We start from the raw sequence: 17600 nt of genomic DNA, 5'->3' as shown, positions 1-17600 counted from the left end.
TTAGCGAAATGTTTACGTTCATTTGTTGTCATGGAGACGCATGAAATAAACAAGCACGAGTCGAATAGAGCGTGACCTTTGGACTGAAAGGAGAGAAAAAGATATAGAAGAATTTTAATTAGAGAGAAGAGAGGAAGTTTTTGCGGAGCGGGAAGGAAGGTAGGATACAAGCAAAAGAAGTGGAAGAAAATTATAAGTTCTCTAGGGCAGAAATTCATGAGAATAGTGTTTAGAAATGAGCCAAAACATAGTGAATCATATACTTAGCTGCAAGTGAAGTCAACTGTGTTGTACAGGAAAATTAATGTCGTATCCGGATAAATAAAGAACTGGACATTCAATGAAAAATTCTGATTAGTTCCAGTTAGTCTAGGATTACGTCTTAATTCTATGTTGCCCTGAGAAGAATTAAATTGAAATTAACTAGTTTCAGAAAAGTAAACAAGGAAAGATATCAGTGCCTTATTGATTTGTTTTTTTTTTTTGAGTGGTGAAGCGCAATTAACAGTAGTTCAGTTAGATTGTTGGAGAATTTTATTATATGTTCCGCTAACGTAAATAAGTTAATTCATAAGTGTGCTCACAATTAATTGATGTATTGAAGATTGTATCTGGTAAGAGTAGTCATACTTGTTTGTTTGTTCTAACATTAACATGTCTTCGAAGTTCAAAGTCCGGAATAAGATTGCATGGAATATTGTCTACCTTGATTAGTGCTTCCTATGAATTTTAAACATTAAGTACAGCTGATAGATATGTGGAGACTGATTAAATAAGAAGTTTAGTTTTATTAACTTGAGTTAAGAAAACTTGTGATTTTGAAACTGTGAATGGTATGTGAAAGTTTAGAACATTGAATTGGCATGAGTGACTTAGCAAGATATATTAAGTTGATTGTATTGTTTCATTTTAAAGCAGAATTCTTGTATTTGTTATATATATATCATATATTGAATGTTTTATTTTGTTAATCTAAATATTGTGTTTGCCTGAATTCCTTTTTATTGCACCGTTCATAAATATTCGAATCTTGCAGGAACCCCAAGTGGAATAGTAAACAATTCGGCCTAAATAAGTGAGGAGACTGCTAACTTAATTAAGAATTGATGCTACTATTTTATATAGACTAATCTAAAAAAATATGGTGGCGCAGTATAATTATAAATTTCCCTACTTTTGGATCGGTGATCAATTTGCAATTAGTTGTTATATTGATAAGAGTGACTTGAACCAAGATGGCGGATTTAGAACATAAAATGAAAATAGAACGTCACGACAAATGGCGCAGCCGACAGGATGTGATTTAATCGAGAATTAATTTAACAACTATAAGTTAAGAAATTGAATTTAGTTTTGGTGATAGGAATCATAGAAATGCTCCCTAAAATTTTAGAAAGTAAATTAAATAAATCACAATGAACTGGTTATAATCTGGAGTCAGACAAAAATAAAAGTTTATTTTAAAGTAGAAAGATTATATTAATTGAATTAGTAATTTATTAATCACTGTGGCTGTTACATCAAGCTCTGAAATGAATGATAGTGAATTCTTTCGTACGGTAAACCCGCAACAGGTTTTTCTCCAATTTTCAGGTGAAGAATCGGATGATGTACTATTTTTCTTTACCTATGTTGAAAAACTTAGAGAAATAGCAAGTTGGACTGATTTTCAATTGCTAGTTTTGATTAGAAGTAAATTAATAGGTAAAGCAAAAACATTCTTATATTCTTCTCCAATACTTCGGGAAACGTTTGAGTATTCCAAATTTAAGGAAACTTTGTTATCCCAATTTTGTAAACTTAGAAGTGTAGGTCCTAATTTATGGAAATTACAGAAAATTATTCAAAAGGATAAAGAGACTGTTACTGATTTTCACAATCGTTTATTAACATTGGCCAACAGTTTGAATGTTACTAGTGAGGATAAACCTCACTTGGATTGGGCTGTATTCCAACAATTCCGACAAGGTCTTAGGCAAGAACTGCGAGAAACAGCCTATAAGAGGAAAATTTCCACATTAGAAGAGTGTCTCAAAACTGTCAAGGAAAGAGAACAAATATTGGGAGACCTTTATCCCTCAACCAATGTAAGTCTTGTTAATGTTGTGAATAAGACTAATTGTTCCTTCAACCAATCAGAAGTAGAAAAGAAAAGTAAGGTTGAAAAAGGAAAAGCTAGGGATATTGGAAAAAACTCAAGTAATGTTAACTGCCTGACTGAAAGTAAGGAGCAATTGGACAAGAAACTGATGACAGAAGTAAAAACCTTGATTCACCAGGAAGTAAAAAAATTAAATCAGCCTATAATGGATAGTCTTGATGAAGTTGTAAAACAATTGTCGACTATTACCTTGAGATCTCAAGAAAATCAAAACTTCACTACAAATAAAATTAATGAGATGATCAAACATGAAGTTGAAAAACAAAGTCAACCTATTTTAACTAGTCTAGATAAAGTAATCCGAGGATTAGATAATGTTAGACAACAAATGTCTGTTATTCCTCAATCCAAGACAGATATAAAACAAAGAAATCCTGTTAAATGTTATAATTGCAACAAACTTGGACATTATGCCAGAAACTGTTTCCATAACAAGGAAAACTACTATAACAACAGGTGGAACTCAAAATTTGGATATGTGACCCACAGGAGAAATAACAGAATTCAGAAATATCTAGCATCTAATGAGAAAATGATGAGAATTAGAGGTGATATCCTGGGCTCTAAATGTGACATCTTATTAGATACAGGATGCAATGCCTCTACCATCAGGATGGATTACTTCCTAACCTTAAAGAACAAACTGTGGAGGAGCACTGCCAAGCTGAGACAACCTGTAAGGATTACTTCTCTCTCAGACTCAAACTCTGTGGCATATGAAAAACTTCGAGCAAGAATATACCTACCAGAATTTGGATTGTACGTGTGGCAAGACTTACTTGTTGTCCCCACTACTTCCAATCTAAGTTCTCACATTATTTTGGGAACAAACGTCTTAGCAAAATATCAATTCTCTTGTAACTTTTCTAAAAAGGAAATATCCCTGGTGAACAAGAGGAGATATACCAAGAGAAATGAAATTCTTGATTGTGATAAGACTAAGCATCAAACAGAACAGTTTAAATTGCCATTTGAATTAGGACCATCTACTAAAGAAAAGTAGGCTGTGAATCAATCATCTAAAAGAGATGGTGATAATGACTCTCATGTGCACATTCAGTCTGACACACCACTTGTCACTGATGAACAAGTAGTGGTGACAAAGCCTAAATCAGAAGTTGCCACTAATAGTAAAGTAACAGTTGAGGTCAATTTTGGTAAAATGACCAATCTATATAATGGAACAAATCACCAAGTTATGAGACAGCTAAAACTTAATTCTGGTAATAGAAAACGTGAACTTAATTCAGAAGAGAAAATCCCATACTACAGACATAGAAGACACGCAGAAATTGATAATGATAGTGATAAGAGATTTAATGAGAATGTGAAAGAGAATAAATGCACTAGACATAATAAAGAAACAAGTTTCATTCAAACTAGATACTACTTGAGGAATCGAAAGGGAAATATGTAATCCAATTCTTCCGTGAGGGAGTCTAGTGTGAAAGGAAAAATTTTTCTTATAACAAAAATTTTTTTAAAGAAAGGGTGAGCCAATGTTAAATTGTGAATGAAACTACGTTGTGTAATTTATTTTTTTTCATTCAAATTTAACGTTGCTTATTATGTATTAATCATGATTTGTATAAAAATTATTTATTAGTTCTTAATTTAGGATTACTATTTAAATATTTATTCTAAATTTAACCTACTATTAATTTGTTAAGTAATAATATGTGCAGAATTTATAATAACTAAAATATATATATGATGTAACGAAAAGTATTAGTATAATTAATTCTATACGTAATGAAAAAACTGATTAAGTAGCTTAAATATTCTGTTTATTCTTATTTGTGAAAATTTAACGTTATGTAATCACTCATGTAGTTGTAGAGCATTGTATTACATTAGCGAAATGTTTGCGTTCATTTGTTGTCATGGAGACGCATGAAATAAACAAGCACGAGTCGAATAGAGCGTGACCTTTGGACTGAAAGGAGAGAAAAAGATATAGAAGAATTTTAATTAGAGAGAAGAGAGGAAGTTTTTGCGGAGCGGGAAGGAAGGTAGGATACAAGCAAAAGAAGTGGAAGAAAATTATAAGTTCTCTAGGGCAGAAATTCATGAGAATAGTGTTTAGAAATGAGCCAAAACATAGTGAATCATATACTTAGCTGCAAGTGAAGTCAGCTGTGTTGTACAGGAAAATTAATGTCGTATCCGGATAAATAAAGAACTGGACATTCAATGAAAAATTCTGATTAGTTCCAGTTAGTCTAGGATTACGTCTTAATTCTATGTTGCCCTGAGAAGAATTAAATTGAAATTAACTAGTTTCAGAAAAGTAAACAAGGAAAGATATCAGTGCCTTATCGATGTGTTTTTTTTTTTGAGTAGAGAAGCGCAATTAACAGTAGTTCAGTTAGATCGTTGGAGAATTTTATTATGTGTTCCGCTAAAATAAGTTAATTCATAAGTGTGCTCACAATTAATTGATGTATTGAAGATTGAATCTGGTAAGAGTAGTCATACTTGTTTGTTTGTTCTAACATTAACATGTCTTCGAAGTTCAAAGTCCGGAATAAGATTGAATGGAATATTGTCTACCTTGATTAGTGCTTCCTATGAATTTTAAACATTAAGTACAGCTGATAGATATGTGGAGACTGATTAAATAAGAAGTTTAGTTTTATTAACTTGAGTTAAGAAAACTTGTGATTTTGAAACTGTGAATGGTATGTGAAAGTTTAGAACATTGAATTGGCATGAGTGACTTAGCAAGATATATTAAGTTGATTGTATTGTTTCATTTTAAAGCAGAATTCTTGTATTTGTTATATATATATCATATATTAAATGTTTTATTTTGTTAATTTAAATATTGTGTTTGCCTGAATTCCTTTTTATTGCACTGTTCATAAATATTCGAATCTTGCAGGAACCCCAAGTGGAATAGTAAATAATTTGGCCTAAATAAGTGAGGAGACTGCTAACTTAATTAAGAATTGATCCTACTATTTTATATAGACTAATCTAAAAAAATAGGGTGGTGCAGAATAATTATAAATTTCCCTACTTTTGGATCGGTGATCAATTTGCAATTAGTTGTTATATTGATAAGAGTGACTTGAACCAAGATGGCGGATTTAGAACATAAAATGAAAATAGAACGTCACGACACTATCAACCTGATAATGTGTTGAGGAAAACCCATTCTTTTCATTACTTCCCACAGCTTCACATGCTCAACACAGTCAAAAGCTTTCGAGTAGTCTAAGAAACACATTACCAGAGGGAGTTTGAATTCTTTATATTTTTCTATGAACTGTCTAAGGCAAAGGATCTGATCTCTGGTGCCCCTACCTTTCCTAAAACCTGCTTGTTCCTTGGGCATCTCTGCCTCAACTTTGGCATCAATCCTATTTAGCATGATCTTTAATAAAATTTTGCTTGCATGACATATCAAACTAATAGTTCTATAATTCTTGCATGCCTTCTTATCACCTTTCTTGTGTAGTGGTATGAAAACTGACTTCTTCCAGTCTCTAGGCCATGATCCTGTCTCCCATATCCTTGTAATCAATCTATGAAACACTCTTATCCCTCCATCCCCTGTGGCCTTAATTAACTCTACTGGGATTTCATTTGCACCTGGGGCCTTATTGCTGTTGAGCTGCTTAACTGCTCTTTCAACTTCATGCCTAAGTGGAGGAGGTTCCAAATCAAATGACAGAAGCCTCAGGAACTTCCATAACTAATGACTTAAATGCTGATCTCCTCAACATCTTCAAATCAGGTGAATACAATAAATTTCAAGAGAAAAACTCAGACCTGTCTTATTACCTACAAGAAAGATCCTACGTCACTCCTTAGTTTTGATAATGTTCCAATTTCCTTTCAAGATTAGCTTTCCTTTCTCAGATTGTGTGTCACATCAAATTTATCCTGTCACAAACATATTACATACACCATCTCCTCAGCCTTTAAAACGCATTGTGTTCTTTGCTGTTCAAAACATTGCTTTTCTTCCTCTCAGTTCCAAACACTTTACATAATCTCAGATTTGAACAAACTTGTTCAAATCTGAGACTTATATAAAGTGTTATATAAAGAACAAACTTGAACTACTGTTCTGTCATTTAGGATGGTGCACCCAAAACTTCCCTAAAAATTCTTATTGATATAGAGAAGATACGTAATCCACTTAACAGATGACCCTTCCCTCACGGACTCTCTTCGGTCACTTTCCCATAGGTACTCAATAGGTGATAAATTTTTTATGAGAGAGGACTTCAAAGTATTGTTAAAGATAGCGAAAGAAAAGAGTGACAGAGTTAAAATGGTGAGTCTGTTGCCGCGGTATGACAGAGAGGAGTTTAGAAGGAGGGCCATAATCGCAAATGACATTATGCGCAGGTTATGCAGATGGTGTGGTGTGGAATTTATGGATGTGTGGAATGAGTTTAATGGGCGAAAGGACTTATAGAAGATAGATGGCCTGCATTTGAATGGACTTGGTGTGCGGAGACTGGAAAAAGTGTTGCTGAATGAAGTGAAAATGGATGTGCAGAACCAGGGAAACTAGAACTACCAAGGAGGGGGGGGAGTGGATATGCAAACTTCAGTGAGACAGTTGAGTGTAAAAATGAATATAATGTAACTGAGCCAGCACTAAGGACAAAAAAATGGGAATGGGACATTTAGAATAACGCATCAAGATAGGGGTGGGACAAAGGGATCACTGCATTTCATGTATACTAACTAATGCCAGGAGTATTAGGAACAAGAAGGAAGAATTTTTGGCCTTGATTGGCTCTTCCTGGCCACAGGTTATTTGCATTAGTGAAACATGGCTGACGGAAGATGATATAGTTAGTGGGATAGAATGTGTAAGTTATAATGTGTTTAGGAGGGACAGAGAGAATAAAATGGGGGGAGGGGTGTTATTGATGATAGCTGATGAACTGCAGCCAAGGAGAATTGAAGTTGTATTGCAGGATAGTGAAAGGAACTCATTTGAGGCTATTTGGTGTGAGATTGAGACTGGCAGAATAAAATATACAGTTGGGTGCTGCTATAGACCATATGATGGAAAAGATGATGGAGATAGTATGCATACTCAAATTGATAAAATGAGTGGGAGGAGGGTAATTATTGTGGGGGAGGAGAGGACACATGTGAGGAAGGAAATGGATTTTATTCAATTATTAAGGGATAACTATCTGAGACAGCATGTAATTGAAAATACTAGGGGTGTGAGAGTGCTTGACCTGGTAATAGCATCTCACAATTTGACTGTAATGAATATGACCATATTGCCACCTATTGGTGAGAGTGATCATATGGTCTTGACCTGGGAGGTGGCTAAAGGAGTGGAATTTTTGACTAAGACAGGGTATATGTGGAATTACCATGCTGGCAAGTTTGACAAGCTTAGGAGATTGCTTGGATCAGTGCCATGACATGTACAACTGCAAGGGCTGGACGTCGATAGTGCATGGGAAGTGGTCAAGGAGCATTTACAGGAGGTTATGGCTGATTGTATACCTAAGGTCCGAATAGTAAAACAAGTAGGGGTTAAATGGATGAATAACACCATTAAGCTTGAGCTGCAAAAAAAGAAACAACTGCGGAGGGAATTTAAAGAAAGGGGTGACCTGCAGGCACAAGAACGGTATAAGGTGTAGGCCAGAAGGGTAACGAGTGTGGTAAAAACAGCAAAAGCTGATTATGAAAGGAAACTAGCTATGCAAGCAAAAGAGAATCCCAAACAGTTCTTTGCTGCAAGCAAGGAAAAAACTGTACATGGCAAAATGATTTTAAGGAATGACGATGGTAAGGAGGTCACTGAACCAGTCGATATAGTGGAGTTACTGAGCATGCACTTTTGCAAAAGCATATCATCCAGGTGGTGACATTGAAAAAATGAAGGAAGAAAGTTTATATGGGAATTGTGATAAATGAAGTGGAGGTGAATAGTCTATTACAGAACCTTAATGTGAATACATCTGTGGGATTGGATGGTATACCGGCATGGGTCTTGCGTGAAGTGGCTAAGGAATTATCAGTGCCCTTGACCATGTTGTTTAATCTGAGTCTCGGGTCTGGTTTAGTCCTGAAGGCGTGGAAAGAGGGGGAAAATAGTTTCACTGCATAAAGGAGGATCCAAGACTATGGTGGCAAATTACCGACCGATCAGCATATCAGGAGTCATTGTCAAGGTCTTGGAGAAAGTAGTCAAGAGAAAAATACAGGAATGGATTGATGAAAATGGGATATTGTATGGGGGACAACATGGTTTTGTGAAGGGTAGATCATGCCTCAGTAACTTGCGTCACTGTGTTTTATAACACAGTGACGGCTGAACTGGATAGGGGTAATGGGTTTACAGTGATACTACAGGACCTTGCCAAGGCCTTTGACAGGATACCACATGGAACCCTAATCAGTAAACTGGAGCAGATGGGGATAGATATAGGGTTGGTAAGATGGATAGGAGGGTGGTTGAAGGAGAGATACCAGAGAGTGGTTTATTCAGGAGTGGAGTCAAAAAGACGTCTTGTGACTAGTGGAGTGCCGCAGGGCTCTGTTCTTGGACCACTGCTTTTCAATTTGTTCATCAATGATATTGGAAAGGATTTGAGAGGAAGTGTTCACTTGTTTGCTGATGATGCAAAGTTGGGTAGAGCAATTGTGAGTGCACAGGATGTCAAAATTTTACAGGATGATTTGGATAGTTTGGAGGAGTGGGCTAGGAAAAATGGATGTCAGTTTAATGTGGCAAAGTGTAAGGTTATGCACTTTGGGGTGAAAAGAATAGCAGCAGTATATCGCATTGGTGGAACCGTACTCCAGGAGATTAATGAGGCCAGGGATTTGGGAGTGCGGTGGATAGGGAGTTGAAGTTTAAGGGGCACATTGCAAAAGTGACTAAAACAGCTCACCAAATCACTTGGCTTATGAAAAATACTTTAACATGCAGAGACAAACAAGTTGTTGTTCCTCTGTATCGAGCCTTGATAAGACCCCATCTGGACTTCTGTGCCCAGTTATGGGCACCAGGGTTTCTTCGTGATGGGGAGGAAGTGGAGAGGGTCCAGAGACGAGTGACCAAGATGATAGCAGGTCTGTGGAATGAACCTTATGAGAATAGGTTGAGGATTTGTGGGTTGCAGAAATTGGACGATAGGCGAAGGAGGGGTGATATGATTGAGACATTCAAATTACTGAAGGGTTTTTATAAGATTGATCCAGAAGATATTTTTGAAAATATGACTGGTGGTGGGAGGACTAGGGGCCATGCATGGAAGCTGGGCAAGAGCGTGGTTGACAAGGGTGTTAGAGCTAGGTTTTTTACTTGGAGAGTGGTGAATGAGTGGAATAAGCTTCCAGAGTCTGTTGTGGATGCTACGACCGTGAATGAGTTCAAGGCAAGATATGATAGATACTGTGTGAATGTTGAATAGTTGTTCCAGACATGATGTTAGGGCCTCCCTCGATGAGTCTGTCGACTCCTTGGAGTTTCCCGGAACAATAATAATAATAATAATAATAATAATAATAATAATAATAATAATAGTGCATCAATGTTGCATTTCCAAGAACTTAATGTTGCAAGTTCTTGGAAATTCGAAAAATAAGGCATTATTGTTTATTCAAATGTCCAGTATGGGAGTTTTGATAACATGTTTGTGTTTTAATGAATACAGACATTGTTTAGTAAATAAAATTGTTTCCAAATTTCCGTTCGTAAATTGAGTTTGTGTTTTGTGAATTCTCCTTTATGCATTTATTTTTGATAATAATAATATATGTAAGTGTTTATTATACAATTTCAAAAAATTTATGAGAAAAAGTATACACTATCATTCATCATCTATCCTTTCATAAAGAATTTTAATAACCGGCTCGCCCGAATTAAAAACATTAACAACCGGCTCGCTAAATTTAAAAAATTTTAACAACTAGCTCGCGAGAGCCGGTCCCAACACACCACTGTTAATAGGTTACTTCTTTCTTTTTAATCATTTACTCATGCATGACACTGTAATGTTACTGTGACCTTTCATGTCTGGGGTTTTCATCATCATAAAAAGAGAGAGAGACAGAGGAGATTTCATAAAGTGTATTTTCCACGAGGGAGAATTAACAGGAATTGACATGATGAATAAGAGAATCAGATGAGCAAGTGAGTTAGTGGTGGTTATTGCAACAAATGAATTCGCTAGACATAAGGAGAATGTGAGGATAGACAGCAAGAGGTTGTTGAGGAGAGTGAAAGATGTGGTGACAAGGTAGTCAGTGTATTGCAAAGGTATGATAGTAACAAGTTGAGATGAAGAACAGGGATCATGAATAGTGTGTTAGGAGCTGTATGAGGAGAAGAGAGTGGTGTTTGTAAATACATGGGATGCATTTGAAGGAAGGTATGGATTTTTACAAAAGTAATGGGTTGCTTATAAATGGATTTGGTGTGAGTCAGCTAGAGAGAGAGAGACTGTTCCCACAAGCAGGAGCAATGAGTGATGTGAGCAAGAGAGCAGAGGAATTACGAGATGAAGTGAAAGATCAGGACAGAGGAAATGGAGAAACTGAAGTGGCAGTAAATGAGAGCAATAGTATTAATGTGAGAAATAATAATGAGAGAATGAGAATGGAAGTTGGAGGGGGAATGAAGGAGTGAGGATGGATGGGGAGATACAGTATAAGGACAATGAATGTTGGATGTAGTAGTGTGTGTTTGAGGATGGTCATCACAGGAATAACCTAAACTGAAAGGAGTGTAGTTGAGTCTGAGGAGATAGAAAAGGTAAGTGAGATAAAGTGGATTAAGAATGGTTAGGTGTAGAGAAATCATATGGCATGGGTATGACTGGTTGTAGACCTAAATGAATTGCTGTGCTTATTTGTTACTCAATTACAGGAGCATCAGGAAAATAAGTGATATGAAATGGTTTTGTTGACTGAGTTTATTTCCAAAAAATGTTTGAATAGGCGAAACATGCTTGGAAAAGAATGATATCCTGACGGGGATAGTAATGGAAGGATATGATACTTTTCATGAGGATAGAAAGAACAATAAAGGAAGTAAAGTGCTACTGATAGTAGCAGTCAAATTATATATTTGGCAAATATATAATTTGATGGACAAAGATGACATCCTAACAGGATGTCATCCTCATCCATAAACTTCATTCCCCTTGTTTCTGATACTTCTAGAATTCATATACAAACATACCGTTTCATTTCTGGATCTATAACTGGAGCAGATGGGGGTGGATATAGGGTTGGTGAGATGGATAGGAGGGTGGTTGATGGAGAGATACCAGAGAGTGGTTTATTCAGGAGTTGAGTCCAAAAGACGGCTTGCGATTAGTGGTGTGCCGCAGGGCTCTGTTCTTGGACCACTACTTTTCAATTTGTTCATCAATGATATAGGAAAGGATCTGAGAGGAAGTGTTCACTTGTTTGCTGATGATGCAAAGTTGGGTAGAGCAATTGTGAGTGCACAGGATGTCAAAATTTTACAGGATGATTTGGATAGTTTGGAGGACTGGGCTAGAAAAATGGATGTCAATTTAATGTGGCAAAGTGTAAGGTTATGCATTTTGGAGTGAAAAGAATAGCAGCAGTATATCACATTGGTGGAACCGTACTCCAGGAGATTGATGAGACCAGGGATTTGGGGGTGTTGGTGGATAGGGAATTGAAGTTTAGGAGGCACATTGCAAAAGTGGCTAAATCAGCTCATCAAATCACTTGGCTTCTGAAAAATACTTTAACATGCAGAGACAAACAAGTTATTGTTCCCCTGTATTGAGCCTTGATAAGACCCCATCTGGTCTTATCAAGGCTCGATACAGGGAGAAACCCTGGCACCCACTACTGTGCCCAGTTATGGGTGCCAGGGTTTCTTCATGATGAGGAGGAAGTGGAGAGGATCCAGAGACGAGTAACCAAGATGATAGCAGGTCTGTGGAATGAACCTTATGAGAATAGGTTGAAGATTTGTGGGTTGCAAAAATTGGTCGATAGGCAGAAAAGGGACAGTAATTTGATTGAGACATTCAAATTACTGCAGGGTTTCTATAAGATTAATCCAGAAGATATTTTTGAAAATAGGACTGGTGGTTGGAGGACTAGGGGCCATGCATGGAAGCTGGGCAAGAATGTGGTTAACAAGGGTGTTAGAGCTAGGTTTTTTACTTGGAGAGTGGTGAATGAGTGGAATAAGCTGCCAAAGTCTGTTGTGGGTGCTACGACCAACCATGAATGAGTTCAAGGCGAGGTATGATAGATACTATGTGAATGTCGAATAGTTGTTCTTGACATGATGTTAGGGCCTCCCTCGATGAGTCTGTCGACTCCTTGGAGTTGCCTGGAATAATAATAATAATAATAATAAGTTTCATTGATACCACTTATTAGAGATGAGCTCTCCATACCTTCCTCAAGCCTTTCTATCATCCCAGTAACTTCTTTATACCGAACTGTTCCCTCTACAAACCAGGCCATCTCATTCATTTCTTTTCTGATTACACCTTTATTTCCTCTTTGAGCACTGTGTTCACATGTCCACCCTGACCTTCCTCTCCCATTTCCCTGTTTGTCTTGCAGACTCTCATTCTTTACACTTGCTACTCACTTCTCCATTCATAAGCACCACTTCAATCCCTCCTTCCTTACTCTTCTGCTCTTCCACATTCTTGGTTAGGTCCATTCTCTATTTATTGCACTCCCTTGCAGCAGCAGCTTCTCCAAATTACTCAAACCAAACCAATTCAAATGCAGTGCAGCTCAATTCATCCTTAACTCATCCTACATATTGCACAAACTGCACTCCTTTCTCTTCACACGCTTCCACTAACATATCATTTATAATCTTTGCTCTCTGCCTCATCTCATCACTGTCATATCTGGACAACATACTGACTACCTTTCCTATCACACTATTAACTTTTATTCTTCTCAACAACCTCTCATATCTAGTCTTAAATTCTCCTTGTTCCCAGTCAAGTAATTTGTTCCACTACCACTACCTACCAACTCTTTTGCTCACTTATTTCTCATATCTCACATTTCAAATGCCTCACACATTCTACCTCTGGTAAAACAACCTTGTGTATTTTCTTGTTCACCACATGTGTAATAATAAAATATATTAGAGATGTGGTGAGAATAAAGAATAAACCAAACTGAACTATGGATTACGGTGACCAATGGAAGAATGTCAAACTTATCAACCATGCTCTCTACAGGCAGTTCAACCAAGATGTACGACGACAGCTCAAAGCAGAAAGGGAATGTGGCCAACTTAGAAGAATCCATGAGAAAAAAATATTACCACACATTATATTCAACACTTCAACGATTATGTGGCAGAATGAAAGTGACAATGACAACATCTGCAAAGCTAATGGGATATACGTATGATCACCCACAGAAAGGTTGCAATCGTGGTGCAAATTCTTTCAACAGTACAACCATAATGAACCTCATGGTCCACGAGCACACCCATCAAACATCAATATACCAGCATATCATGACGTAGATGCCACACTACACTGAGTGAAGTGAATGCATCTTTAAAGCTCCTAAAAATGGTAAAGCTGCAGGCAAAGACAAAGTTACAGCTGAAATTCTTAAAAATGGTGGTACTGCCATGTCACAATGTCTACTCTCAATCCTACAGCTGATTTGGCACTCAGAATAATCATCAGGCCAATCCAAAAGAAAGGGGATGGCTGTGACTCAAAAAAACTACAGGGGCATAAGTTTACTCTCAGTTCTGGATAAATTTTTCATGCACATCATCTAGCAATGCCTACAAATATATCACGAATAAGTAACCAGAGAAGAGCAGGCTGATTTCCACACAAACTGAGGGTGCTGTAACCACATATTCACTTTCAGGCAGCTCATAGAAGAACAAGTAGCAAGCGAACTATCATTCTATTCATTGACTTCCGCTCAGCCTTTGACACTGCATATACTGGCCTGCCCTTTGGGCAACACTACAAACTGAACATATACCCCCCCCCCTCCCAAAAAAAGAAAAATCATTCGCCTACTCCAAGTAACTTACAACAACTCTCCAGTAGCTATGTTCACATCAAAAAAAAAATTAACACTCAGCAGATTTTTCTACTGGCACAGGCATCCAACAGGGCTGTGTAATCTCACCATTGTTGATGTTATCATACAACAGGACTTCACTTGTATGTGGAGTACAACATCTCATACCATCATACGGTATAGCAAAGACAAATTTTTAACTGATCTTGTGTTTGCTGATGACAGTGCATCTTTGCAAATGATAACACTGAAGCCACCAACATTTTATACAGTACTGCTAATGCTGCCCAACCATATGGACTACAAATCAATATTGACAAAACAAAGACCATGACCACTAAATGGTCACCCTGCACTGTTTACTTTCATGACAACCAAACTGAGCAGGTGAACCAATTCAAATATCTCAGTTCATTCATACAAACAATGAAAACTGCATCAACAGCAGAAGTACACAACAGAATTAGCCTGGCCACCACTGCCTTGAGTTAACTAAATTGGTGTCTATGGAAGAAACATAACATCTCACTCAAAACAAAAATGTGCCTCTTTGATCACTGATCATGCCTGTCCTCCTGTATGGATCAGAAACGTGGATACTCCTTAAAACTGACCTAAACTAACTAGAGACATTTCAAATGCGATGCCTCCATTGCACACTACAAATATCACTACTCCACCATATCCAAAACACTACCATCAAGACTTGGTGTGACAACCCACCTACACTTGAAAAATAACTTCAAAAATGTAGACTTCATCGGTTTGGGCATGTGTGTAGAATGGATCAACAGTGTCTACCTCATCAACTAATATAGAGACAATGACCTGCACATTGGAAGACACAACCCAGCTGCCCCTAAGAAAACCTAGGCCAGGCAAATTTAACACGACTTAAAGAATCCAAAACTCTCTCACAGAAGCAAAACAGAAAACCATTGACCATACATCACAGCAAACAATTATACGTAGCATCCATAGTCCAGTGGTATCCACAGCAGTGTACTGGTTAAGGGACCAGCCCCATCCAGGCACCAGCTAAGGGATCCAAGAAGAAGACAACAATAATAGAATACCATTTGCAAAATCTATCATTACCTCTTTCATTCAGACATCATTCTTTTCAGTGTTCTTCACTCTTCCACATATATCCACAATTCTCTTCATTTCAATCCACATCTGCTTCATCTCTTGCCTCATCTTCATCAACTCAGCTTTCAAATCTTGCATTATTTCTTTGCTGTCATTCTCTCTCACTAATTTACTCTACAGTTGCACATGCTTTTATTCCATCAGCCCTGTTCATTATCTTACCATCATATGCACTCTGTGTTTCACTATCATTCTCACACACTTTCTTATAGTCAGCCGTGCAGTTTACTTCGCTCCCAGTTTCACATGCTTTCTTCACATTTGCACAATCTTCATCAACATCCATTTCACTTATGCCACCATGTTCCCTACAATGCAAATTAGTCTTGTAGTCCATCAGCATACTGCACTTCCTGCATACCCACATTCGCTCCTTTCACTTATTTGAATAAGACATCAAGCAAAAACTCCCGACCTATACATATTACACTCATGGCACCAATGAGTCAAAAATACCATGTCAAAAATATCCATGTCATAACACTGTCTAAAATATTTAATCAAACACTGCATTATCACAAATATCACACAGAAATACTCAATCTAAAAATTATGCAATATCATCATACAATAACTATAAACTTGTTGTAGTCCATATAACAACCAATAATGCATGATCAGCAAATAATTCACTTTGAAATATCTCAATATCATTAACATGCATGTTAAACACTGAAAAATCAAATAAGAAAAAAAAATTTTCATCACAAACACAGTTTGTATTGTCATGGTTACAAATTAGGTGAATCCAGCATTGGTATGCTGTTAATTAACAAAACATGGTAATCACTGCAATATTGACTTATTCTGATGTATAATGCTGTTAATGAAAATAACTCTCACAAATACTCACCAATGGACTACATGCTGAACCTGGACCAATATCATGGTTATAAAACTCCTCACACTTTGATCTTTCTTGATTATACATATTCAACAAGCCTAACAATAAAGAATTATTACATAAAAGTGCAAAAGAGTTTGCAATATATTTTCTGAAAATGCTGTATAAGTTAATCATACACGATGATAATGATAACATACTCTGCTTGGAAATAAGTCAATACATATCCCCACGGGCAAGGTGCATCATACTATTGAACGAGTCATGTGTTTGTAGCTGGTATAAATTGGAAGAATATGATGCTCCCAAGTCAGCGCAACTGTGTCCAAGTGAAATGGCTGCGAAAAGGGAACTGATGGAGTTTGAAAGAGGCATTGTGATATGATGCCATGTTGCAGGTTTATCTGTTCAACAAATTGTTGACAAATTGGGTCATCTCAGGTAAACAATCAGCCTCCCTGCACTTCCATCTCCATATGGATGGAAGTGCAGGGAGTCAACTGCAAATGCAGTCTGCAGTGGATGACCCACCATACTCACTGAACGTGACTGTATGGTGCGATGAAGGATAATATGTAAGCACTGCCATTTGTCAGCCGACACATTGCATGTGGAATTCCAGGCATCAACTAGAACATGAATCTACACAAAAACATTCAGAATCAAGGCCCACAACATGGGTTTCTACGGTAGGACCACAATGTGCACACTCCACATTACCCGAACCAACATGCAGTGTTAACTTCAGTGGTGCAGAGAGCATGTACAGTGGGATGTGGAAGCCTGGAAAGCTGTGTTATGGAGCAATGAATCATGCTACACCCTCTATGAGCAGATGGATGGGTGTGGCAGATACCCAGTGAATGTCTCTTATCAGAGTGATGAACCCCAACTATGAAATTCCAAGGTGGCAATGTGACACATGGTCCCGTTTTTCCTGATTTGGCCTTAAACTTATGTTTGTAGTACCATAAACTGAATTCCAGGAGGTATTTGAACATTCTGGACAATGCAATGCTTCTTACTTTGTGGTATTTCTACAGAATTTACCATTCTCTCTCTTTCAGCAAGACAATGCACGATGTCATAAGGCTTTGCAGTATATAGACATGAATGTCACCACACTTGACTGGCCTCCACAGAGCCCTGATCTCACCTGTATTGAACCTGTGGGATGAACTGGAGAGTTGGGTGAGGTCAAGGGATGTCAATCCCACAACAGTTCAGGACCTCATTACATGCCTACAGATAGAATGGTCCATATGATATTCACTATCATATGCTCGCATAAAGTATTAAGGTGGCACCATGGCTGTTTTTTTCCCTTACACTATGGTGTCCATTAACTTCTTTCCAAGCAGTGTATATATATAATGCAGTCTGGTTTGCATTTCATCTCCTGATCCATTACTCAGTATCAGA

The 17600-nt window shown here is 37.3% G+C and overlaps 1 protein-coding gene across 1 annotated transcript in view; it reads right to left on the bottom strand.

The window, feature by feature from the left end:
• LOC150107842 (cilia- and flagella-associated protein 251-like) overlaps positions 1 to 17600 on the bottom strand; it is a 619793-nt gene that overhangs the window by 545631 nt on the left and 56562 nt on the right. Inside the window, exon 3 of the mRNA XM_090392197.1 lies at positions 16188 to 16276. Within this exon, the coding sequence (XP_090248323.1) occupies positions 16188 to 16276 (89 nt within the window). The remainder of the gene's footprint in view (positions 1 to 16187; positions 16277 to 17600) is intronic.

Source organism: Typopeltis vanoorti, chromosome 4 (assembly GCF_054136105.1).
Source record: "Typopeltis vanoorti isolate ZY-2024b chromosome 4, IOZ_Tvanoo_1.0, whole genome shotgun sequence".
NCBI classification, from domain to species: Eukaryota; Metazoa; Arthropoda; class Arachnida; order Uropygi; family Thelyphonidae; genus Typopeltis; species Typopeltis vanoorti.
The sequence above is the reverse complement of the archived record's forward strand: the minus strand, read 5'-3'. Positions and strand labels throughout refer to the sequence as shown.